General features: G+C 48.3%; 1 protein-coding gene across 1 annotated transcript in view; it reads right to left on the bottom strand.

Moving 5' to 3' along the window:
• Positions 1-1223: 1223 nt before the first annotated feature.
• PRRX1 (paired related homeobox 1) overlaps positions 1224-24604 on the bottom strand; it is a 39146-nt gene continuing 15765 nt past the window's right edge. Inside the window, exons 2-4 of the mRNA XM_065649152.1 lie at positions 7469-7644; positions 6627-6808; positions 1224-2288 (exon numbers count right to left, since the gene is read on the bottom strand). Coding sequence (XP_065505224.1) covers positions 2150-2288; positions 6627-6808; positions 7469-7644 — 497 coding nt within the window. The 3' untranslated portion in view covers positions 1224-2149. The remainder of the gene's footprint in view (positions 2289-6626; positions 6809-7468; positions 7645-24604) is intronic.

Genomic DNA, 24604 nt, shown 5'->3' with positions numbered 1-24604 from the left:
TGGAAATATTTCGGTTTAGAGATGTTAGCTTCTCCAGACTACATAAGGCCTAAAAAAGGGATCAAACAGAACATCATGGATTTCTTAAAATGCAGTGTTGTCCAGCCTCACTTCTCCTGCTGCTGTTCCGTCTGCAAGCATAACCTGCGATTTCTAACTTTTCGTCCTGATCACAATTAGATGTATTTTTTTCTCAAAAATATTCATACAGGGAGAAAAAAGTTCCAGCAGCAACACACCCAATCACCAGCACAACTTAACACTACTTTGGATTTGGGGCTTTTTTCCCAGTGTTAGCTCAACTACTTTGGCTGGATTTCCATTCATCTTCTGCCAGTTTAATTTCCATCTTCACTTTCAAGAGATTTATTTCTCATCTCCTGCAACATCCTATTTTAGACTACCAAAGCCCACTGTCAGACATCTACATATGCCCAGCCTGTCTGCAGCAAACAGCAAGATGGAAACCTAAGCCTTTAGAACCATAGAAACCATTCTCCTTCCCTTATGGTCCAGCCTGGACTATGCTCTGCTACCTTCAGTGGGACTATTCCACAGCAAAGTCCCACTTGCTTAGGGCAGGTCCCCTGCGCAAGCGCTATTTGCCATAAATAAACCTCCTCTGCCCAAATTTGAGAGACACAGGCATCACCAGCAACACAAAAGATCCTGATTTCCTCAGTTTGCTTGCATGGAAGAAACCTTTCCTGGGTTGCAACTCCTCTACTCGTCATGGAGAGCAGGAAATTAGGTCCTAATTAGCTCTCCAGACCCCAAAGGAGTGAGGACAGCAGGCAGGGAGAGCGAAGGACAGTGGTTAAGGCCTCAGGACACATCTCACTGGGCAATGTTATGGGAATTGGGGGGAGATGCAGTTTTTGTGTGGGATGCTCCCTGCCGAGACATCCCCTGTCCTCAGAGGGGCTGGCAGACGCTTGCCACGGGGATGTCCTTGCGTGTTCCCAAGAGCCACACGAACCTATCTGACTGGAGAGATCCTCATCTTACTCTATGAACATGCAAATGCCCATGGGGAAAATCTGCAAAGGAGCGTGGCTCCCTCCAGCTCCCCTTCTTTGGGGTTTTTCACGGGAAGACGTGAGCCGGCCCTTTCCAGCGCTCCCCGAGGCCACCGCAAAGAGCTCGGACGTGGGTCAGAGAGGCTGCGGCTGGAATTTCAATGCACGGCTCCAGGACCCTGGATGCAGCACAAACATCCCAAACATTTTCAATGGATTTTATTTTGTTTAATAAAAAACACCAACCAAGCTTGCATGTATATCTTATATATATAAATATATACAGTATATATAAAACAAATGCATCTGGACAACGCCCTTCCCTGTGGCGCAAACTGTAAGGCATAGAAAGGAGTGTCCTAACAGTCCTATTCTTGACACTACAGAGCGATCCCTCTCACCGCGTCCCCCCCGCTCACACCCCCACGCTGGCTTTTCTCTCTTCTTTGGCTTTTTGAGGCAGTAGCGCCAGGAATACTCAAGAAAGCATTAAAGCGCTGCGAAGCCCAAGGTCTTCCTCACATCTTGAACTGGTCCAGGCAACCCAGGCAGGACGACCCCATCTCATTGCGCTAATGGGCTTCTCGCAGACTAATGGTCACGGCACTGCATCTGTGGCATGAGGGACTGGAAGGATGAAAGGTCGGGCGGATACAAGGGAAAGCGGTGACCAAACAACTTCTTCTTCTAGGGTGAGCTGGGGCAGCGGGGAGAGGAGCAAGCTTTGCATCTCAGCACGATGGCAGGTGGGACATGTCCACGGGCTGAGATCAGCAGAGGTTTCTTTCTGCAGTCCCATATAAAAATGGAAACCAACAAGGGTGAGACTGTCCTTTACTGAAGAAGCTCGTAGTATATTGAGCAGAAGCAATAAACCTGACAATAACAAGAAAAAAAAAGTGGTGGCATTATCCCAAAAGGAAGGAGGAACCTTGTCACTCATGAGCGGTTCAGTTTGCTCCCACTTTGGTTCCCATGTTCAGTTCTGGGTTAGGGTTGGCTTTTTTTTTTCTTTTTTTCTCTCTTTTTTTTTTTTTTTCTTTTTTTTCTTTCTTTCAGCACAAACTAGTTGCAAAGCAGGACGGGTGCTGTTGTATTTTCTCCTTCTGCAAGGCAGCTGCCTCCAGTCGTTAATTGACTGTGGGCACTTGATTCCTCTGTAAACTATATTCCTTTGCCTTCAGTCTCAGGTTGGCAATACTGTTGGCCATATTCATGCCCTGCGCCGGGCTGGCGTTGGTACACGTGGCGGAGTAGGTGGCCATGGCACTGTGGGATGGAAAGAGAGAAACATCACATCAGACGTGCTCTTCACACCACGCGGAGAGCAGACGCGCACTGCAGTGAGGTTAAACCCTGGGGTTTCCATACCTGGGGATGTATTTCTTATGTGAGCAGGGAATTATCACCGCTCTTTATTTTACATCTCTGCAAATCTCTCCGCTGCAGTTCACCTACCCAGGGATAGCAAACACCAAAGCTGGCTGAAGTCAACAGGAAAATTTCCATTTCCTAACCCAAAAGGTTCACAATGAGGCCCGGGTGACCAGCCTGCCAGTTAAACCACTGTCCTTTACAGTATTTCCACTGGAAGCAATGTCTTTTTGATTAGAGTAGTTGCTGGTTTTATTGCTTGTGAAATCATGTCACTTCTGAAACATGTTACATTAAAGAAACACTCTGGGAAAAACCCATTTCAACAGTTGTGATGCTTTTTGGAATGGAAATTTCTACATTTTTTCCCCTCAAAACTTCAGCTGATCATATAGAGCATGCCTTAAAGGTTGAAGGGGAAAAAAAATTACTTTTCTCCTCCCTTCAAATCATGTCTTTATTCATGAAAAACATTACTTTTGGCAGCAGAGGCTGAACAAAGATCTCCAAGTCCTTTCTCATCCTACCAAAAATTTGTGAATCTGCTTTCCAGACCATAGAAAACTTGCTTAACGCATGTATCCCAGGTTTCTGTGAAAAGCACCCCTCTGCTCCAAAAGCCAGCCAACTATCTGACGTATTGCATTTCCTATGCATAGGCCCACAGATAAAAAACAGTTGAAAAACAAGGAGTGAACTAGAGACGTCCATTTAATGCAGCCAGTGTGTTCAGGAAGAAAACATGAATGCTCTCCTGGAGGCAAGCTCAGGTCTGGGCTGACCCCGTACATCTGCCTGAGGCTCTGGGAAACGCTCTCCTCCACTCATAGCCCAAGAAAGCAGACAGCTTGCTTTTTCTGCTTTTTTATTTTCTTGTCATTTCCCGCACTGATGACCACAACTGGAAGAGCCTTTGCAACAGCAAATCCCCCTTGAGGGATGTGGGCGTTTGCTGCACACCCAGATCCAGGCCCCAAAGCGCTGGTGGTATCATCTCTGACTCTGCAGGGCAGAGCTGACCTGCCAGGAATTTAAATGCAATTCGGTGCTCTCTGAATCCTCAGCACCCACGAGATCCAGACCAGGCAACACGAGTAGGTCCCATCCCAGGCCAAAGGACTCCCATTCCTCACTTTAAAATCAGGGAAACAATAACTTCTTCAGGAAGGAACATCAGCACTGGTGGAAAGAAGGCAGCTTACACCCACAGAAATTACAGGCAAGACTTACGGATATACAGCTGCTTACGCCCATCCAGGGAAAAGCACCAAAAACTCTCCCCAGGAGAGCAAACATTCAGGACACTTTGAGAGTCTCTAACAGCTACTGGAAGGATATGGATGATGGATATTAAAATACACACATCAAAATACAGATATATCCTTAAAAATACAGACTTATCCTTTTTTAAATTTATGCTTTCAGAAGAAGCCAAAACCTTTCAGTCTCAGGTATAAACTGTGCTCATTCAAAACCCATGTATAACTGCTGCCCAAGTCCAGTCTAACACTCCAGAGAGCCTCCTGCTCTCAGTTCCCCAGAGGTGTGGGGAAAATTTCTGTTGCCCAGTGAAATCTCCACTAAACCAAAAATCTAAAGGAGCAGCACCCAAGAAGGCTGTCTCCAAACACTGGTATGGCTTGAGGGTTTGGTCCAGAGATTCTACAGAGTCTAATAAGGATTGAAGTCACCCTGCTGCCCCCGGCTCTGCCCTGTCCAGGCACAAAAAGAGCCTCCTTCCTCCGCTCAGCTGCCTGCTTTCATGAAACACAGAGGAACATCATGTTTCTGAGACATAAAATCCTTCTTTCAAATCTGGTTTTCGATGGCCCGTGGAGTCAAAAGTTGTTGGAGTGGGAAGTGCAAGCTGACAGTGCGACTGTGAGTCTTGTTTTCTTAGGAACCTATGCTAAAAAATGTCTAAGCAAAACATTTCAACTTCAAAAAAATAATAGTATCTACTTGGCTATCTATGTGACACAGATCGCAAATAGCTTTGGTTGACCTGTGGCTGAATGTATTTGGAGAATAAACATACTGATTGAAAACTTTCCCCACATCTAAGAGTAAAACCAGCACTGGCCCTGCAGCTCTCAGCCCTCTCCCGGACCAGCCGTCCATCAGGGCTGGTACGGCAGCGCCAGCGGGATGGGGAGCGGGCAGAAGGCCACGCAAGCGCTCTGCACAGCTGTTTTTCACCAAGTGTCCAATACTTTAATAACCCTACTCAGTTCCAAGCCTTAATGAGGCTGTGACAACCTGGCCGAGGTACCCATTAAGATGAATGCAATTGCTAAGAGATGATCTGTAGGATTAGAAAGCCTGGGAAGCATAAAGCATCTGAGGGTCTTGACCGCCCCACATTGTGGCAATCAGCTGTTCTGCTCCTCTGCCAATGCCTCCTGCCCCTCTGCAGGGCCGCGGGGGGGCGACAGTCCATCCTGGTTTGGTGTGTCAGCCACTGGTGATGGCTGTAAGCTGCACGTGTCTTTGCTGAAACATCTGGGCTTAAGCCAAGAAGACATCAAGACAGTGAGAATGCGTCTTCGCACCATGGAAAGGCTCAGCAAGGTCTGGACCTCAGGGAGAGAAAACCATCCCCAGGGCTTTCCCTTCTCCCTTGCTTTCCTCATTTGCAGGTCCCTGACGCCTTGGGCTTTGCATTGCCCCAGACAGCCCTTCCCAGTGTGCCCCTGGAAGTTACCATCACAGGGTCTTCTCTAAGAACCTGTTATGAAGCTTTTCATGTAAACATCATCTTGGGAGGGATGATCTATTTTTGAAAGTGTGAGAGGTAGAAATGAGGCACGAGTGCTCAAGCAGGCATCGGGTACTGTGACCAGAGCAGACCCAGCGGGGTGGAGAAGGACCTGTGCTTCTCTCCCCTGAACTCACTCACCCAAACTCTTCTCTAGGATGCAACACCGAGAAGCACTTCCCAGTGAGAAAGCCTAAACCCCAAAAGAGATTTTGCCACACAGCAGTCCTCAGATAAAATCCAAAGGATACGGGCCATCTCTAAGACCAAACTGGGGGCCATCAAAAGCATCCTATTCAGTAGCTGGAGCGGGTGAACCTATGACTTATTCTTCTGGAGCTACAGGGTGGATGAAGAGAAGCCCACGGCAGTTAAGCAGCAAACTATCAGGGAAGCCATGTGTTTGCACACCAAACTGTGCAAACAAGGTTTGGAGTGCAAGAAGGGGATCAACGTGACTGAGGAAGAGAGGTCCTGGGCCTGGTGTGACTCCCAGCAGCCAGCGGGACAGCTGCCTGCAATCAAGTCAGATGAACAGGAGGAAATACAGCCAAAGGTTCCAAGGTTCTGACCAACAATGAAGCCACTGTACTAAAAAATACCCACCAACCTCATTTTTAACTGCCTACAAGCCACAAACCAACACATCCTGTGGATCTTGTGTCCACACCCAGTTCCTGCTGGGCTGTGGATGGCAGAGAGGAGGACAGAGAGGCCTGTGACATCCATGGACATCCCAGATCCACTGACCAGGCTGGGGGTGCCACATCTGCGCTTCTTTCCTGCCAGCCCTCAAACAGTGCTGGCCACGGGAGACGGACACTTACTGGGGGCAAACCACAGCACAACGGCACAGCTTGTTCACACACACACTTGTGCTCTAGCAACTAGAAAGAAATTGCTCACCGGTTCAGTGCTGACCATTGAGGGAAGGATTGGGAGCAACATGCATGAAAGGAGGGAATTCCCAGCCCTTCCTTGCATCCCAACCAGTGACTGCCATAGGACAGCCAGAGAACTCCCTCTTCTGGCCACTGTGTGGTGGCTGAACCTCCCCAAGTGCTCTGCCATCACCTCCCATGCATCTGTGTCCCATGGAAAGGTTTCCTTGCTTTAAACTGGATGCATTAGGGAAGCAAGTGCAACCCCTTCTCTCTCCATGTATTTCTACTTGATTCTCTTTCCAAACTTCCTGAATTGCTGAGAGAAAACACCAAAGAAGAAGTCGCTTCCTCCCACGGAGCTGGCTGCCAGAAAGCCAGAATGATGCTGAACCGAGCCCACTTTGCAAGTCTGGCAGCAAGACGGCGTGGCATGGGAACAGGTAATGAAAACCAGTGGGGTGGTCAAACTGCTGTATCCTCCAGTTGTCCCACGTGAATACAAACAGCCCATTAGAGCTGTCTGAGGAGCACTCTCAGGCTGATCGGTATTATGCCAGAAGCTGGGCAGCCCCAAGGGGGTTACTCACTCACCTGTAAGGCGAGGTGGTACCCCAGGAGAGATAGTCAGTGGGTCTTGGAGCTGGGCGAGGTACTATGGGCTGCTCCACAGCGGTCACGTCCCCTGAGTAGGATTTGAGCAGAGAAGCATTCTTGCTGGCCAGCATCGCCCTCTCGTTCCGGCGAAACTTGGCTCTCCGGTTCTGGAACCACACCTGGAGTGGGAAGCACACAGACCCAACAACTATCACAAGCAGCTCTGCTGCGACACAACAGGACTCTGCAAAAGCAGGCTGCTTTGGCATGCTTGTCATTGGAAACTCTAACAACAAGACAATTCTTAAGTCGACCCTGATAAAGCCCTCATGGGAGATCAGGTCTGTCCTGTGCTGTACGCGGCCAAGCCTGCAAGTGCTGTAGAAGGTTTGCTTTGACCTTCAGAGAGTGTGGGTTTGCAAGCTAAGAGCTGAGCAGCTCAAGATAATGTGAGCAGCCTGAGCACAGGACATCCGACATCCTGGCCTTGAATGAACCATATGAACAAGGCCAGGCTGGACGGAGCTTTGAGCGACCTGGTCTAGTGGAAGGTGTCCCTGCCCATGGCAGAGAGGCTGGAACTAGATGATCTTTAAGATCCCTTCCAACGCAAACCATTCTGTGAACACATCTGACTGGGCAGGTGGTAAGTATGGTGGCAGATCAGGCCTGGCAGTCCTCCTCAAGGCATGGCACGCTTGGGACCGCAATACAGCATGACCCAGAAGCTTGGTGACCCTAGCGTGACACACAGACCTTGGGAATTTCTGCTGCCGTTACGGAACGGCCTGACGACCACCCCAGGTGAGGTGTGTCTGGATACAAGCTGTGGTGATTACCTGAACTCTGGCTTCAGTGAGGTTGACTCTGCGTGCAAGGTCTTCCCGTACAAAGGCATCGGGGTAGTGCGTCCTCTCAAAGACCCTCTCTAATGCCTGGAGCTGGCTGCTGTTGAAGGTAGTCCTGTTCCTTCTCTGCTTTCTTTTCTTCTTCTCTTCTGAGTTCAGCTGATCATCTAGGAAACACAATTGGGAGATGTCACAGGCTAGAAAGCTAAGAGGCCACAGCAATGGGGCGAAAAACCTCAACGGTTTCAAGATAGAAAGGGCTTAGGAAGGGGCTTGAACAATTTCCACACCACATCTTAACCGTGCTGTGTTAGTCCCTGTGTAAAAAGGAGGTGGAAAGCACACCCAAATAATTTACTTCCCAGCTCAACTACAATAAGACTTGTACCAGCTCTCCCAAGCTACCCCATGCCTCAGCTTCCTTATCTCTAAAAAGAAATAAAAAAGCCCAAAACGCATCCTGACAACCCTAGAAACCTTTTCTGACTGCAAAGAATCACGAACCCCTGTTCTCTTGGCTTCAAATTTCCAAAGACCAACCTCATTGGGACATAATACAGCTCTCTGGGGTGAACACAAGTCCTGCACCAGCTTTTACTGGGAGAAGATGTGTCCATCCCTGAGTAAGGAAAGTGCAAGGAAACAGCTATTACTCTGGGCTTGACTACAGCCAAGGTAATGCTGTTCTCTGTATGTAGCTCCACTTGGCTTAAATGAGGTTCTCTTATCCTCCCTGCATCCAGACTGAGAGGCGTCAATTCAGGCAGAGATGGGGAGCTGTGAACAAAGAGGTGTCAAACAGTGGAAATGAAGTATGACTGATACAGGCTTGAACAAGAGACAAGCACAACAGCCAGTTTCATTTGTATGCTTGCAAACCAAGGACATGGAAATACAGTCAGACAGACACACGTAGCATTGTAATTGGGAAGCAAAAACCCAGTCAGAGAAAGACTGAGCATAAGCACGTTGGATACTGTTGACCAAAGAACAGTTGTGCACTCTCCAGCACCCCCTGCCTTGCCCAAGCCAGCAAGGTGGTGAGCAACAGACCGTGTGTCCCATTAAGAGCACGTATTGTTTTGTGCCTGGTTCGTATTTCCTCCAGCAATAAATCAGTACATCTACACATCTGGAGTCACGCTTATCACTACTGCCTGTGCCTAAGGTCACTGGAGCAACATCGGTGCTGAGATAACTATCGAAATGGCTTTTCTTAGCACATGTTGCACATGCCAGTGTAGCAGCAATGATGGAGCTATCAATGCAGACACTTGTGGGTAACACAGCCCTGTGCAGGCTGCAGGACTGGTGCAACCATCGCCATGCACTCGTCTCTCTTCAAGTGCTCCAGCGCGTGTGGGGTCCCACCAAAACCACCAAGGCTCCTCAAGTTCCTGCAGCCCCAGCTTTTAATGCGCCCAAGCACAGCGGGCAGAGCCCCAGGTGGGCAATGTCAGTGTGGTCCCACCGTCTTATGTGGAAGGACAGTAGTCACATCTGGGAGGATCTGAGCTAATATACATGTCAGCATGCATTAAAATATATTGATCATAGTATCTATAAAAATGCATGTGCTGGTGAATTACATTTTAAGTTAAACACTGAGCATCTTGGCCTAGATGACAAGCTCACTACTGAGAGTCCAGGGTTTGACCTGTTGTATACAGTTGCGAATATCCCCTTGACGGTCGTTCCTTTTGCCATATACAAATATGACAGCTCCCCTCATCCTCCTGCTCTCAAGGGGGTATGTAAGGCACAGGGAGAAGCTGACAAGGAAATTAAAGTCTATGGTGGTTGTTCTCCACCTGTTTGTGTTGCTTTTCACAGCCCATCTGTTAACAGTTACTGCACCTGAACGCCTTTGGAGTGAGGCCCATCCATCTGGGAACAAAAGGACATTCCTCTTAAATTAAAGTAGGTTTTTCAAATTCCTGCAGGTTTACAGCTCCTTCTCCAACAGCCTGACAATTCCCGCAGATTCCTTTCCAGCCTGGGGATTCCTGGGTGCAAAAAATATGCCCTCGGTTTTCTTGTATCTGAGAGGAAGCATTTGGAGACCAGTTTTTAACAGGCACGTTGAATTGTAAAGCTGAGCTGGGAAGGGACTGGCAGAGGCAGGAATGTGCAAGAAAAACAAATGTGCATGGGAATCCCAGGGCATTAAAACAAGGCTACAGGTGAATGTGTCCCGCTCAGGTGGTGGGAAGCGAAGTGGTGAAGCAGAGGGATGGGATTTAACTGCTGCAGAACACCACGCACGTATTTCTACATGCTGGGGGGGTGTTTAGTGCTGTCACAGGGTCCATCCCTTATAAAGAAGCAGAAAAGTCCTGCACGTTCCTCTCTTGACTCATCATCAAAGCCTTTACAAAAAGGGTCAGCGATTTCCCCCTGGCTCTACTGGCGAGCTCGGATGTAGCTGTGTACCACACATCACAGCAAACAGCGAAGAACAAGCCTCAGGGCACCATCGTCCCTCTGAATGGCAGAAACACTGCAAGACCAGCTGCCGCAGAGAGGCCAATGTCAACACGGGTGTCTGGCCTCCGAGTTCTCCATTTGATGCTATTTTCTAATCTAAACTCCGCCTATGTGGACTGGATGAACAAATCAATAGAAGCCTTTGGGACCCCTTGGGAACCCCCTCCAGGCCTTTGAAGCATCAGTTCCTGCCCAGAAGATGACACCCGCCTGGAAGCAGCACAAGTCCAAGTCCATCTGGCCATTGATCAGATCCTGCGTGACAGTTCCACATGAGCAAGGGTGAGCACATCACTCTGGGGAGCAAGAAGGGCCAAAGCCCATGAAACACTGGAGAACAAGAACCCCTCCTGCCAAGCACGTTAGCACAATTTGCCTGGTTTCCTCCCGGCGTAAAGTGAGACACCGGTGATTCACAGCTCACCTCGTAATTACTGGACCCAAAAATAGCAGGGCCAAGGAATGGAAAGTCGCAGGCAGTGGCTGTGTTGCGGTGACTCATGGTCGGTCACCGCTGGCTAATGCACCTCCAGCACGGGCTGGCACGGAGCGGGGACGCGAGTCACCCCCTTTTTCCAGGACGAAGCTGGATGGAGGTGGCTCAACGGCGAAGCACAACCTGTGACAGGAGGGCTGGGGTTTTGAGATCTCTTTTCACAGCCCCTCTGGAAAGCACAACACAGCTACATCCAAATGTCTACAGGAGTTACTTGGGTAGCAGGAAAAAAAAAATAATAATAGTTGTATTAGCCCAGAGTGCTGCTGGGTTGATGACTCCTTGTGGTTTGCCATGCAGACATGCCATATGTTGACGAAAAACTGCTAACAAGGGATTGTAGACACCTAAACCCCAGGTATCTGCAAATGTCACCTTGCTCACAGCAGCGACCAGCTGCCTTCAACATGTCAGCAGGGTATTTTATTTTTTTCTGCCATTATTTCTTTATCAGGAAACAATGCTGAACACTGAAAAATGGTATTCCTAAATAGTGCTGACAGCACTAGTGCCTGGAGTCAGCAGAAACAGAGAGAAGAGGAAAACAGCTTTAAAGCTTTTTAGATGGGTCAGAAGTCTTTCATCAACATTCTTTTAATCAGAAATATTTTATTACAAGCAGCGTTCTCAAAAGCTGAGCTGTTTGCAAACGCATCCCCCAGAGAGATCGAAACGCACGTTCTCCTCTCAGGAACCCAATGCTGGAAAATCTGGGAATTCATTTCAAAATCCCAACCTCTCATGTCGGGCTGGGGGATTTTGTTTCCTCTTTCCACATTTATGTTTTTCCTGTGTTATTTCTACATTCACCCACAACATGCAAAATCTGGTGTCATGCACAAAAGCACTTCTAGGATGCACCACAGCATTTTCAGTCGCTCCTGGATGATACAGTACAAAGTGTCCTGTCTTTTTTCCCTTGTTCATCATATCTCTTCTTGCAATGGGGCAGATCCAAACTCGAAAACTCCCTGATCTAAGCTCCTTTTTGCACAGCGGCTGTCCCGGTGTCCGGGCCTGTCACTGGGGCACCGTCAGACGGCTCCCGTTGGGATGTCGCATTCAAAATGTAATGCGCTATAAAGCAAAACAGAGTTGAGAACTACATGCCTACATATAAGTTACATGATCAGTATCTTTGCCACCAGTACTTGCAACCACGACATATTTTGGATTTCCAGTTTGCAAGAATGCTTGTGCATACTTGCTTTCATTCCAGGTCAGAACAAAAACTAATTTCCAGATGGAATTTACATTGTGTGGGCAGTTTCGAAAAGTTTTGATCAGTTCTATTAAGTCCAGAACCAGCTATTATAACATATTAATTGGATCCCAACTGAAAGTAAACAATTGGATTTAATTAAGTGAGCAACAGACAACCTCAGTATCATACACGGTAAGGCAGGAAAGATTTGTCACATCAGTTATATAAACTGAGAAAGGATTCCAGAAACAAAATAAGGAATCACACTATAATCACAGCCTTCAAAATAAGAAGTAACCACTAAAGTTTGAACACAGATTAAAGAAAAACAAAACAAACTCTTTCACAGGGAAAAAAAATCCAGAAACTAAAAACCCAGCAACTAAAAACACTTTTAAAAGCTAAAAAAAAAAAAATCCTGCCAGCCAAAAAATAAGGAAGTTTTATTTGGAGTAATGGGGAAAGAAAGGAAAAGGAAAACTAGAAGTGAGAGGAATTTTTTTTCATTGGGTTTAAAGTTAAATTTAAAGAAGAATGAGAAATATTTCTGCGGGCCCCCCGGCTCCGGGCAGACTCCTCTCCCCACCAGCAGCCGTCCAGATAGTTACAGCCCTTTGCAGGCTCATGGTCCAGTTTTATCTGCACTCTGCTTTGCTTACGGCTTATTATATCCCTCCAAAATATTGCAACTCTTTGGATGCAGGGCAGCTTTGTCAACTTACATCACAAAAACCAAAAAACCAAACAAAACAAAGAAAAAAACCCCCAAACCAAACAACCAACAAACACCAAAACACAAAACAATCACACAAAAAAATACCAACGGGAAAAAACAACAAACAGAAAACCCAAAAATGTTTAATCAAAGCTAAATCAAGGCACCAGGAAGGGGAGTGGGAAGCAGGACAGGGACATAGAAAATCCACCTGATGACACAGCCCTATCCCAACTGATTTGCGATGGGTCGCAAGTGATTTTCCACTCGTGTGGGATGCTGGAGCCGAGCCGGCGTGCCGCAGAGCTGGGGGTGCCACCACCATCGCTCGCGTAAAGACAAGATTGCACCCCACGGAGAAACAGTGCGGAGCCCAGCTGGGGTGAGGTTCACCCTAACTGAGACCATCTCAACCTGAAAAGCCACTTTCCAGCCTGAAAACATCACTTTGGCAGAAAATGGGGAAAAGCCTCACATCTCTGTTTTCCCTTCGTTTGTTTTCTGTGTCTTCGACTATGTGGACGGCCAGATCCATTGCTGGTTTTGCAGCTTCTCTTCCCGAGCGTCACCTGGAAGGAGCCCGCTCCTCCGGGCAGCTGGAGCCCATCGCCCGGCAGCATCGTCATCTTCGCCAAACGTGAGCAGGGACAGAAAAAGGGCGAGGAGACGCACATGGGTAAGATTTTGTGCTCAGAGCTGCCTGAAGTATCTTTCTAAAAGCTCCCAGGAGAGAACGAACTCTAGTTTATAAGTATTTCCATGCACAAAAAGTATTTTCAAATGGAAATAAGGTTTAACTTCAGGGTACGCAAATGCTACACAGAGAAGTTATAATTACTCTACACCAGACATCACAACTGTAGGCAACGTGGCATGAAGATGACACTTAAAATAAAACTAAGTACATTAAGGTGGGAGATGCCTATTTGCCTGTTAAGTCATGTACTGAAGCCAGCCCTGACGAGCAGCGATACCAAACCTGGCCGTACAACCGCGATAACAGCAGGTTTGTGTTTGTGATTACAGGTCAGACTAGGGAGATTTTGAACTATCATTTTTCTCCCATTACACAACACCGGCTGAGCTTTTTTCTGATCTTCGCTGCTTGTTTGGTTTTTTTTCTGCACCAGCTGTGCACAAGACCTCAAATTATTTCAATTATAGAGAAAATACAAGTGTCTGAAGTTCCAGTCTTGTTAAGATCACAAAGAACACAAGACAAAAAAAAAGGCAAAGAAACAGATGCAATAGTTCTTCTAAAAGCCTCCACTTTCCATTATCTCATAAACTAATCAGGTTCAATTTTTCCACACACATAAAGTTATTTTGTGCACAGAGAGTGGGAATTCAGAAAAGTAATACTGAGCTTTTAATACAAAAACTGAGTTTTAATATTAAATGGAAATGTGTATTTTCAGCGTCACCCGCAGGACTACAGCAGTTCCTCTCCCAAGTGTCTGCAATGTGGAACCTATCAGGATAATTTTTAGCTGACCGCATACAAACAATTACATATCATTACCGAGCTGTGAATAGCTTTTGCATGGATAGCGTGCCTACGGTCTCCTGTCGCGCTCGGCTCTGCCTGCCAGACCCGGGGAACTCGCTGAGGTCCTGCACAGCTGACGGTGAAGCCTTCGGTGTCCTCCACCAGGATGGACCTCCTGCCTGTGCCCTGGCCAAAAGGGACATTTCAAGGTGGGTTTCAAGGCACAGCACCAGCCAGTGACTCTCACTCACCATGAATGAGGTCTTGGGGTTGTTGCCTTCCTGGTGGAGTGTTCATAGACACCTCTGAGCTAAGAGATTTATCCTACGGCAAATAAGACAAACCCCCTTTACAGGGTGGGTTCAGCTCTGGTGCTCGGCCTCTCATCTGCTGGGAACCTGCAGAACACATGGGCAGTTACAGTGGCTAAGATGTGCATCCTCCATAACCATGTCGAAGTCCCCACTTGCTGGAGTTGACAGAAGAAATCATGTGTGTAAAAAAAAAAGTAGTCACGAAGGAATGGAAATCCAGAGAGTCTTGCTGGAAAGACATGATGGCAAGTGTTAATTACTGGGAGAACAATATTTGCGGGAGCAAAAAATATACATCCTTCTCCAGAAATTAGTACAAAGCCATCGAAAGTCCCCCTAGATCCCACAGACCAGCCCAAGTTCTGCTGTAACAGCTTTGCTTTTATATTGGCTAGGGTTTTCCTTCTGGGCATCCTACAGCTCATAAGGCACATGGCTTAGTCCTGCTCTTCTAACAAGCCTTTCCGCCGGGTCTCGGGGTCAGAGCGTTCCCATAATACAATAAGCGCTGTATGGATCTCATAAGCTCCAAGGCACAGTATGTTATGTGTTTGGAATTCCTTGTATGCTTTTATACTTTGTTTTACATATTGTAATTTTTATATGCATTACCACATTGATCCTTGGAAAATTAATTTTAAAAAAATATATAATCAAAAGCAAACACATATTTTAAAAGCCTGCCAGCGGCAAATCATATTCTGTGAGACTGCACTTTGTAACTGACAAAGAGACCAAACCACCAGACCGTGGCAGCGATCCAGCGGGGTAGATTTACCAGGCTCGGGAGGGGACGGGATCCAAGGGGGCTGTAGTCCCCGCAGAGTCCCTCGTTAGGGGAGTGCGATGCCGCAAAAGCCTTGGACCCCTGTCAGAGGAGCAGAAATACAATCGCACAGCCAAACCCCATCACCATACCCAAAGGTATCGTATCTAAAACGGTCTGTGCCTCCCAGCGCAGCACTCCTCTGCGATGACGTCCAGCTGCTGGTGCCAGCGCGACCGCCAGACCTTCCCTGGAGAGCTGGAGCACCTCGGCCATCGCAGCCCCTTCCTTCTTCTTGCGTAAGACCCGGGATCGGTGTGCTTGGCAGCGCGGAACACACGTGAAGTCACGGCTTCGCGAGGTCAGGGGTTTGATTTCCAACACCCACATCCTCTTCCCATCAGCTCCCCTTCCCATGCCATGTGTCCTGATGTTTCATCTTAGGAACGGCATTCACGCAGCCAAGATCAAACTTCCTAACCTCCGCCCTGCTCCATCGGTATTTTCTCATTTCCAAAGCTGCCTCTCTACGCTCTTGGCCCCCTCCCTGTCCTAGTTCATTCCAGATAACTTCTTTCTCCTCTCCTCTGTGCACCCTTTCTTGTCCTTTCTGCAAAGGCTTGAAAAGCCGGGCTGTGTAATGCTGTTGACCCCAACGTGCATGTGGTGGATATCTAAACCACCACAATGGCTGGGAATATTCTTCTTAAGAGTCACCACTGCACTTAGCTTGACCATCTAACGAGAACTTCCCATGCAGGAGCAGACTGGTGCACCTGTATCCATGCCCACCAGTTGCCTCAAAGACAGTGGCAACAAACCATCATGACAATCAGGCAAGGATGGGTTATTCATCTATTTTCCATCCTGCAGCGAGCTCCATAGGGTTATATGTTACAGAAAAGGCGCACGGTATTATTTTCACATGCATCCCTGCTGGATTTACCTGGTGTCCCTTTTTCTTTATGTGCAGAGGTGACCCACAGACCTATAGCTGGATATAAACAGGTGTCACCTATGCCCCAGGTTTCAGGGATCAATACACCCTTTGATGCTAAGCTGTTGGGACAAGACTTCAACAAAATACAGAACAAGTCAGGGAGACTCCCCCATTGTAGGGACCAAGTGTGGGGTGGATTTTGATTCCTTCCATAGGAAGGAGTTCTAGGAAAGAGCAAAAACAATGCGGTACTGGTGCTTGGGCGAGGGGTTAATGGGGTGTGTTGGAGCAAGGAGCACAACACAGACAATACTACAGTTGCTCCAGCCCGTTGGGATGGCACACTTCAGTCTTCTCCAGGTCTCTCCAGCCTCAGAACAGTTCCCGAGACCGAAACAGATAGAAACCACCTCCACTCTCTTCTGATGGCCACAGATTCAGAGGGTTGAGTGTCCCTGTTAGTCCTCATGTAGAAGGATGCATCAGAAGCCACAAAGTGGGGACCCTGGAGCCCTCCTCCCACTGCACACCCACCTGAGCTCTGGGCAACACCACTTCTTTTACATTTTCTTTGTAGTTAAAAAAAAAGTGGCAAAAAATCCTCACGGACTTCAGCTAGAAAACTTTCTAATGGGGAAAATTGGAGATTTTTTGTGAGAAGCAGATAAGTGTATAAAGAAAAAAAAAAAGAAAAAAAACCCCAACTTTTTTTAAAAAAAAGGGTTTGCCAAGACAGAAAAGGGCTGCTTCGGCAGGGATTATTTTTCAGTCCATATATACGTTGCAGACGAACCACTTGAGCCTTTGAACTGGCTCATTTCCAAACGCTGCGGTAGCCGCAAGAGCCTGCAAACGTCACCCAGCAATCTCCTGCCCGCACCGGGAAAGACTGACTCAAGCTGAGCGGCTCCATGAATGTCTCTGCTTGTTCAGGTCCCCGCGGAGGCCCCCCCTGCTGCTCAGAAGTGCCATCATTAAACAGCCCCAACCCCACTGGATCTGGAAATTCACTTGGACGCCTTTTTTTTTTTTTTTTTTACGTGGGACCTGCGCAAGCAGACAGACAAACAGACAATGACCGGTGGGGTGTGCGTGCCAGCTGGCCCCACCGGTAGGTAGAAATGCTGTTCTCAATGGATATTTCATCTGTGTATTGTTGAAATATCCAGGACTGCAAACTGCATGGCACAGAATGACTGTGCCGGGACCACGAGGCGCCGCGGGCCGGGAGAAGGGGAAGTGCAAACGACGGCGAGAACATCAAAACCGGGTCTCCAAAGGCTACACTCCCGTTTCATTAGCATCCAAGAACAAAAGCATTTCCACCAAATCAGACCACCACTGCCATTGCCCCTACCAAGCAAACTGGACTGAAGCCACTGCAGAGTTTTGCTTAGAAATCCAGATTTTGACCGTTAATGCATTTTACGGGTCCCTCTTGATCACAAACGGAAAAACGATGGCATCCGAGATCCAGAAATAACAAAATTTGAGCCCCGCTCTCAGCACCCAGCTGACCTGCCTCTTCCAAGGGCTGAGCATCCCAACCACGAGCATGTCCCTCAAGTAGGGGACAAAGGACCTTTACAACGCCCATCGCTACAGGAAGCAAAGGGATTAGAACACGTAGGGCCATTTCCAAACAACTCTTTCTCTTTCCCAGGTCCATAGTGAAAACCTGCTCTTCTAAGGCCAGGGGACAGGGAGGAGGGACAAGGCTGCTGCTGGGCTCTGGAGGCTTTCTGCTGGACACAGGGATATTCAGCAAAACAGGGGGGTGGATGGGACAGCCCACAGGCTCCAGCGTGCTCTGCGCCCCGGTGCTGCGGGATGCGAGGGGAAATCAGGCTCAGATCCACCTCCAACCTTAGTCTCTTCTGGCCGGCGAATGCATTTCACATTAGCTAATAAATTGCTACATCTTATGTTTCTTTGCCTGCTGGAATGATGAATATTTTGGAATGTATTTTGAATGGTTCCCTGCCAGAGTCAAACAATCGTCTAGAGATTTTAAATCAAAAGGCTGAAAAATGGAAACCTCTGTATTTCCACAAAGTTCACTGAAGTTTGAAAAGCACGACTCCCAGCAGAGGAGGCAGAATAATGATTGTCAGAGCTCCTGCGAATTGGGGCAAACAAGGGATATGTTGGAAATGACACTCCCTAATACAGAGTAATAATCTTTGCCTCCAGGTGATGAATATATTGCAGGATATCTGCTTATTGCTGCCCTTAATCTGGCTGAAATGTCAGATACTGTAACCTGGAGGATCTGACAATTTAGGAGACCCGTACGGAGACGCAGGATATCTCACCACGAAGCGCTGCTTTGGGTTTGGTGCAGGGCTAGCTGACAAATGCTGCTGTTCTAGCGCAATTTAAGAGAATTTATGCCTTTTCAAAGGCTCTACCTAACGAATCACATCCATTGCCAGGCTAGCCACATCGTCACCTAGCAGAGGAGTATCTCAAGGTGGCAGAGGTCGAGAAACACCACTAAGCTGTGCCCCATCCCTCTCCTCCGACTGCTGCATCCCAGCAGCTGCGGGAGCCCAAATCAGTTCATGGGGACGACTGGTCGTCACTCGACGAGGGCTGAGCAAGCTCAGCACAACCCCAAAGCCTGGATGCAAAGTCTCCATCGATAAAGGAGACCATAAGTGGTCTGATCTCATCGGAGCAGCTATGGATGGAGCGAGTCCAAGAAATAAGCTGCTCTCTCCCCCGCGGAGATGGGCTGTCTAGACACATTGGCAAAGCCGCGCTGCCGAGTTTGCAGGGCTGCATCCTTCTTATACAAGAAGCCCATCATATAGACAGTCTGTCAAATACACCAAATTCCTGTCCCCGGGCCTGTTAGCATGGGCATTTTTTCAAACTTCCTTGTGTCAGTCATGTCCAGAAATGCCAATTACGCTTAACGAGAAATTTTTAAACAGTTTGTTTTGTTTTTCCTAGGAAAACATTGTACAATTTTTTTTTATCAACCCTTTGGCAAAATAATTTTTCTGGTTATTTCATTATGTCAGTTTTTACTAACAATTAAAGTAAAAATAAAATAAGTCAAAGTACTTTTAAGCCAAGAAACACTGATATGAATTTCAGTGGAAAATCTAGGGGGGAAAAAGAAGTTCTCTAAATAATGAAAAATTATTGAACAAAACCTGTAGGAGTCAGGTGATGTTTTTCACTAGGAAAACAGTTATGTTTGAGGATATTTAGAGAAAGTATGCGTAGCCTCAGGCAACATTCTACACAGTATGTCAGCATATGTTTAAAACCATCCCTCTCCTGATGAATGGCAGAACGAGGGCTTTTGGCCCAGATCAAAGCCCTCCTGAAATCAATAAAAGACCTTGCACCAAATTCAGGCTCATGGGCTATTATTATACAGGTTTCTCCATCATCAGAGGATCCACAGCTAGAGGAACGTGTGTCACGACCGGTGCAGGTCGAACATCTTGTGCAAATTTGACCTTGCCCTGGGGGAAAGGCGGCCTGACAACACGAATTCACCGAATTCACCGAATTCACCGTGTGTCTGCCAGACTTGTGTCCCTGGAGCCCCCACCATGCTCCCAGCTCTCGGTGAAGCTGTATTTGGGGGAAGAGATTTGAGAGATGGCAACAAAACCAGCAAAAAAGCAAAGGTGGGGACAGCAGGCAGAGAAGCAGGGTGGGTTTTGGCAGCCAGGGGAAGTCCTCGGCTCCAGCTTTCCAAAGGACTGTGAGCAAGCCAGCCTGCTCCTCTGTGGCTCCGTTTCCTTCCTCGCTTCGCCTCGCCCATCTGTTTAGACATCCCACTCTTGGAGGACGTGTTATGCCACTCTCTTTGTTCATAACACATCTAGCAGTCCCGTACTTACAGGGGTGCAGACAAAAAGCAAATCACTACAAAATAAACCAGAAGTGGGATGCACTCACATTACGACTGTGCCATTTATGCTTTTGAGTTTCACAGCATGGAGAATAAATTAACAGCAAGTAATTAAAGAACTTTCAGTATATGGTATAAAGGTATAGAGCAGCCATTGCATTTCAGTTGCATACACGAATGCTAGCTGGTGTACTTGTGAGTATTGCAGACAGCATTTTCTAGTCATCATCAGTGCTAACAGTGAGACTTCATATTGATGCTGGCTCTGCTCTTCACCCTTTGCAGAAAATCTGATGGTTCTGATTCATAAATGAAGGCAGACGGACTTATTTCAGGTTAGCGGGGCTCCACAGCAAGGTTTAACAGCACCCCAACACCTGCTGGGCACCGTCGTGTCCCTGTGTTGGGGCTTCCCCAGGCTGAGGCAGCACGTGGCTCCTGGAGCTCAGGCTCGGTCCCTCTGGGTCAGCCACAGCCATGGCCGCGCGACAGCGGCTGAGCCGGCACCGTGCCCCGGACCACCCGCTGCTGCAGTGCAGCAGCTCCCTCGGCCTCGTCAACCTACCGAACCATCAGCCCAGGGCTTGGATGTCTGGGCTGATTTAGACAGAGGTGACCACAGGATGGGCTTTCCACTCTGCTCCACCTACAGCAACCCTTGAGGGGACTTCTGAAATCACCTCGTCCCTAGGAGAAAAAGCTCAGCTGCTCCCGGCTGCTCACAGAAACCTCGAGAGCCTTCCACATCACTTGGGAAATCTCTGGCAACCTCTCTGGTCACAAAAGCAAGTGTGCAGGCGACTCCTTGTCAGAGGTGGCTTCCTCTCTCCTCCTCCTTGTGCAGCTCTCCATACATCTCCTGGAAAAGGGTACTGGGGATGGACACCATGGCTCAGGCTGAATGTCCTCTCCGGCCAGCCCCAGGTCCCCGCCACGCACTGGAAGTGCTGGCAGCAATGCTGCCCCGGGACTGGTGAGCGGTCACAAGCGGCCAGATACGAAACTCTTGGCCATGGGCCACCACCAGCCTGCATCCCTGCAGGCACACCCCCCAACCATCCCCAGCCCACTCACACCAGCTCTCCAGGCTCCCCCTCGGTCACAGCAACTGAATTTATATGGAAAGACTGAGATCTTAGAATGAGAATCCAGTGTCCTAATATGCCAACTGTACCTGCAGCCTGGACAGAGCCTGGATTTTCTGAGATGGGTCAGCTGGGAATACCCTTCTAACCCAGGCACGAGGTACAGCTACAGAGCAGTGCTGGGTGGACCGAAACATCCCCCAGGCAGGTCGTGGAGCCTTTGCATATTGCTATGCAAAGAACATTGCCATGCAACGTGGTGTAACAAAGATCAGGGCACTCAAAGAGCCACAAACCAGCTCAGAGAGAACTAAAGCAGAACGGTCTGGTCCTGAAATAGGTCCTCTTTTTCTTTTAAGCGCAGCTCATTAAATGTTTGCTGGAAAAACAGAAAAGCATTTTCCACAGAGAAGAGGACATCCAAGAAAAGCCCTTTTGGACATAAATTGGCAAGAGGCTCCCAAGCATTTATCTTCAGCATAGAATGTGCTCTGTCAGGAGGGCTGTAACTAACAATACACCGAAAAACATGCCACAGACTTCCACTGTATTTTATTTGGCGCTAAGGGGTTATTCCTCAGCACAAAGTATTTGCAACTGGCATCGGTTAAACGAGAAATTACAACCTTCAAAAGACCTATTTAGTGTCAGCTGCAGAAAGTACGGAATTTGCCATCGGCTTCGATGACAACAGATTATGCCCCATAAAACACTGCAAATGTGCTCGGCTACAATGCTCAGCATGAGCTGCCAGTTCAGCAGGGGGACTGGGGACTCGGCGCTTCTGCCCCTTCTTGGGAGGCTGCCGCCTGGTTTAGGACTGGTGAAACCCCCTCCCCAGCCCTCTGGCTCACGTGCCTGCCAAGTTCAGCCACAGGGCTCGAGATACGGCAAGTGAGGGCCTTGCAAAGCTGACAGACAGCTTGCAAAGCCGGGCTTGTGCTGGATCTAGCCAGGCTGCAAAGAACCTCCAAGCCACACTGCTGCATCTTGCTCCATTTGGAGCAAAATACCCCAAGTTTGGTAGCCCCACAGCTAAGTGCTAAGGAGGAATAAGAGGGAATTGTCTCATTCCTCTGGGCTGGACGTTCAGCTGGGCTGGACTGAAGTCAACAATATGGATGGCTCAGGAGGGCATGGAACCCAACGGGTGGGTTACCTGGCTCTGTGCCCAAGGCGGTGATTTGGGAGCTCCATCACCTCCCGATGCTGCACAGCTCAGCTACATCCCAGGATGAGAGACAGCTGTGCTGCTCCTGTCCCACGGGATTATTCCCACCTCTCTGAGAAGAGGAAAGAGCTCTGCAAGCACACTCCCCAGGCCCTCAAACCTCTTTCCACTCTGGCTTGCTGAATGCTCCAGAAAAGGAAACCTCAGAGTCAGGAAATCTTCCTGGTGTTTGCTCAGGATGAGTGCCTCTCTGCACAGAGCGTGTACGCCCAGGGAAGGGGAAGACCGTTGCCTGGTCCCGTGCTATCTCAAGTTAACCTGGAAAAAGTGACAGAGATTCTCGGTCCAGAAGCGATCACTGCCTCGGCTCTCAGAGCGGGTTCCAGAGAGGTCAGCCTGAGCTGGGTTTCCCTGCCGCAAACCCGGAGCTCATTCAGCTAGCTGTAAAATGCTCCCATCCATGCGCTCTGCAAGAACTCTACTGTTTCCTTCCCTACCCCAAGTCAGAGATGCACGGCTACAGCAGACCTACCAAGACAGAGGTTTATTGGGCAAAGACCCAATGTTTACCTTGCCCTGGCAAGTTATTTAACCATTCACAGGAGTAGTGCAGCAACAACAAAAAGCAAAGGGGGGAAAGGAGACTTTTTGCACACTGCTGCAGGCAGCAGCCGGCAGCCCGCCCTGTGTTAGCACGCTCCGCTCCAGCACTTGTAAAGCCCAGACACCTGCATGGCGCCTGCAGCCTCCGAGTTAAACCCTGCTCCTGCAAGCCCAGGAATTGTCACTTGGCTTGAAATTAAGTGTGCGTGAGTCTTTACCAGGCTGGGGGAGAAGCGATGGCTTTGCCTTGGCTGTGCCACCCAGCGCTGCTCATGCACAGCAAAAGCAGCCGAAATGAGACCAACCTAGATGTCCACGGACCACAAGCTGGACCCTCTGTAGGAGACCAGCATCGAGATGTACTTTTTTTTATCCCAGATATTCACACGATCCCGCAATCTGAAGCTTAAAAAAATTAAAAAATAAAAAAGAACTAAAAGCCACGGTCCTTCAAGGAGTCACAGAAATGCTGAGACCAGATTTCGGTCCGCTGTACTGGCATGGGACATCCATGCAGTAAGGGACATTCCTCCCATAAAGGCTTCAGACACTCTGCTAGCGAGCCAGGCAAAAGCTGGTGTCCTGGTAGTAAAGGTCTATCATTAAGCCAGTTGGCCCAATTTTAAAAGCTGAAGTGTGACAGCAAAACCCATCTGCAGAGCCCTTTGATGCTCAAGCCACTTGCCATCAGGCACCAACTACAGACTGAAATGCCCAACTTGAGGCAACCGCACAGGAAAATCTCAGCCATTTCCCGCTCCAGAAGTCAGACGGCATTTTCGAGGGGGCAGACCCTGGAGTCCTCTCCTAGCTTTTTGTCTGGGAATAAAAAGGCCTTTAAACTCACTCTCCTTACACAAAGACTCAAGGGGAGACCAAGCCAACACTGTCAATGATTGTATCAGAATTATGTTTTATTTCCCAACAGCTGACGGGAAGAAGCGTATCAAACCGCATGTCATCTGCTGCCGCTGCCTCGTTCCTGCTCGATTCACAGCAGACACAGCGATCTGTCCCAGCTTAGACGCTGCTTTTACTTTGCAGATAGTTTAAGTGCCCCTGATGAATAGGGATGCTTTCCTGAACCAAAAGCAAGAGGAAGAAAAACCCAAGCCTTCACATAAATTAAACCTAAGTAATGTTTGGACCAAATCTGTTCTCAGCATTAGAAGGATTGCAAGAGCTGGAGACAAAAAGCTTTTAAGCTGAAGAATTCATCCCCTCATCCCCGATGAAGGATGGATGCGTTACTAAAACAAATATTACATTTCATTCTGGCTAACAGCACTCTGATCTTGCCTTACATGAACACGGAAGGCAAAAGCACTCCCGATTATTATCATTCACACACAGATGATTTCAAGTCCTCTTGCTTGCTGAGCCGGGGCTGTGATACAACGTGCAGGTTTCTCCCACAAACCTCTTCTGTTGCTCAGGCATTTGCTGTGCAGTTGCTCTGGCAGTTTTACTGGATCTATCATCCTGGCACAGAGGTATCGTCTCCCACCTGGCAGTCCCCGGTACCTGAGCATCAGCCTTTCCAGCTCCCAGGTACAGTCTGTCACCAAAAACTCCCCATGCCTCCAGTTCTCGCACAGAAAGGCCTTCAACTTCTCTCAAATCATTAGAGAAAATGAGCCTAGGCAATTTCAAGGCTTGAAACCCAAGAACTTTAAAAAGTTACTACCGATAGTAACCAAAGGGGTAATACCTCCTGTGTTTGCAAGAGCAGAGAGTACATTTGCATGGCACAGATACTGCTCCCAAGCTATCAGATGTCCTGCTGTGGGTCTTGCCTTTAAACTGTAAAATTAAAAAAAAAGTGGGAAAGGCTGTTGGAAAACCACATTGAAGATCTCTTCCTCTCTCCTGGCTCTCCCTTCCCCTTGCTCCCTGTGCCGGCTGAGTTCAAGGCAGGCTGTGTCTTGTTCAGAGCGTCCCTCGCCACGTTGGAGCGAAGCAAGTCACAGATGGGCCTCA

Source organism: Caloenas nicobarica, chromosome 20, assembly GCF_036013445.1.
Source record: "Caloenas nicobarica isolate bCalNic1 chromosome 20, bCalNic1.hap1, whole genome shotgun sequence".
Classification (NCBI taxonomy): Eukaryota; Metazoa; Chordata; class Aves; order Columbiformes; family Columbidae; genus Caloenas; species Caloenas nicobarica.
Note: the sequence above shows the minus strand (reverse complement) of the source record. Positions and strands in the feature narration are given on the sequence as shown.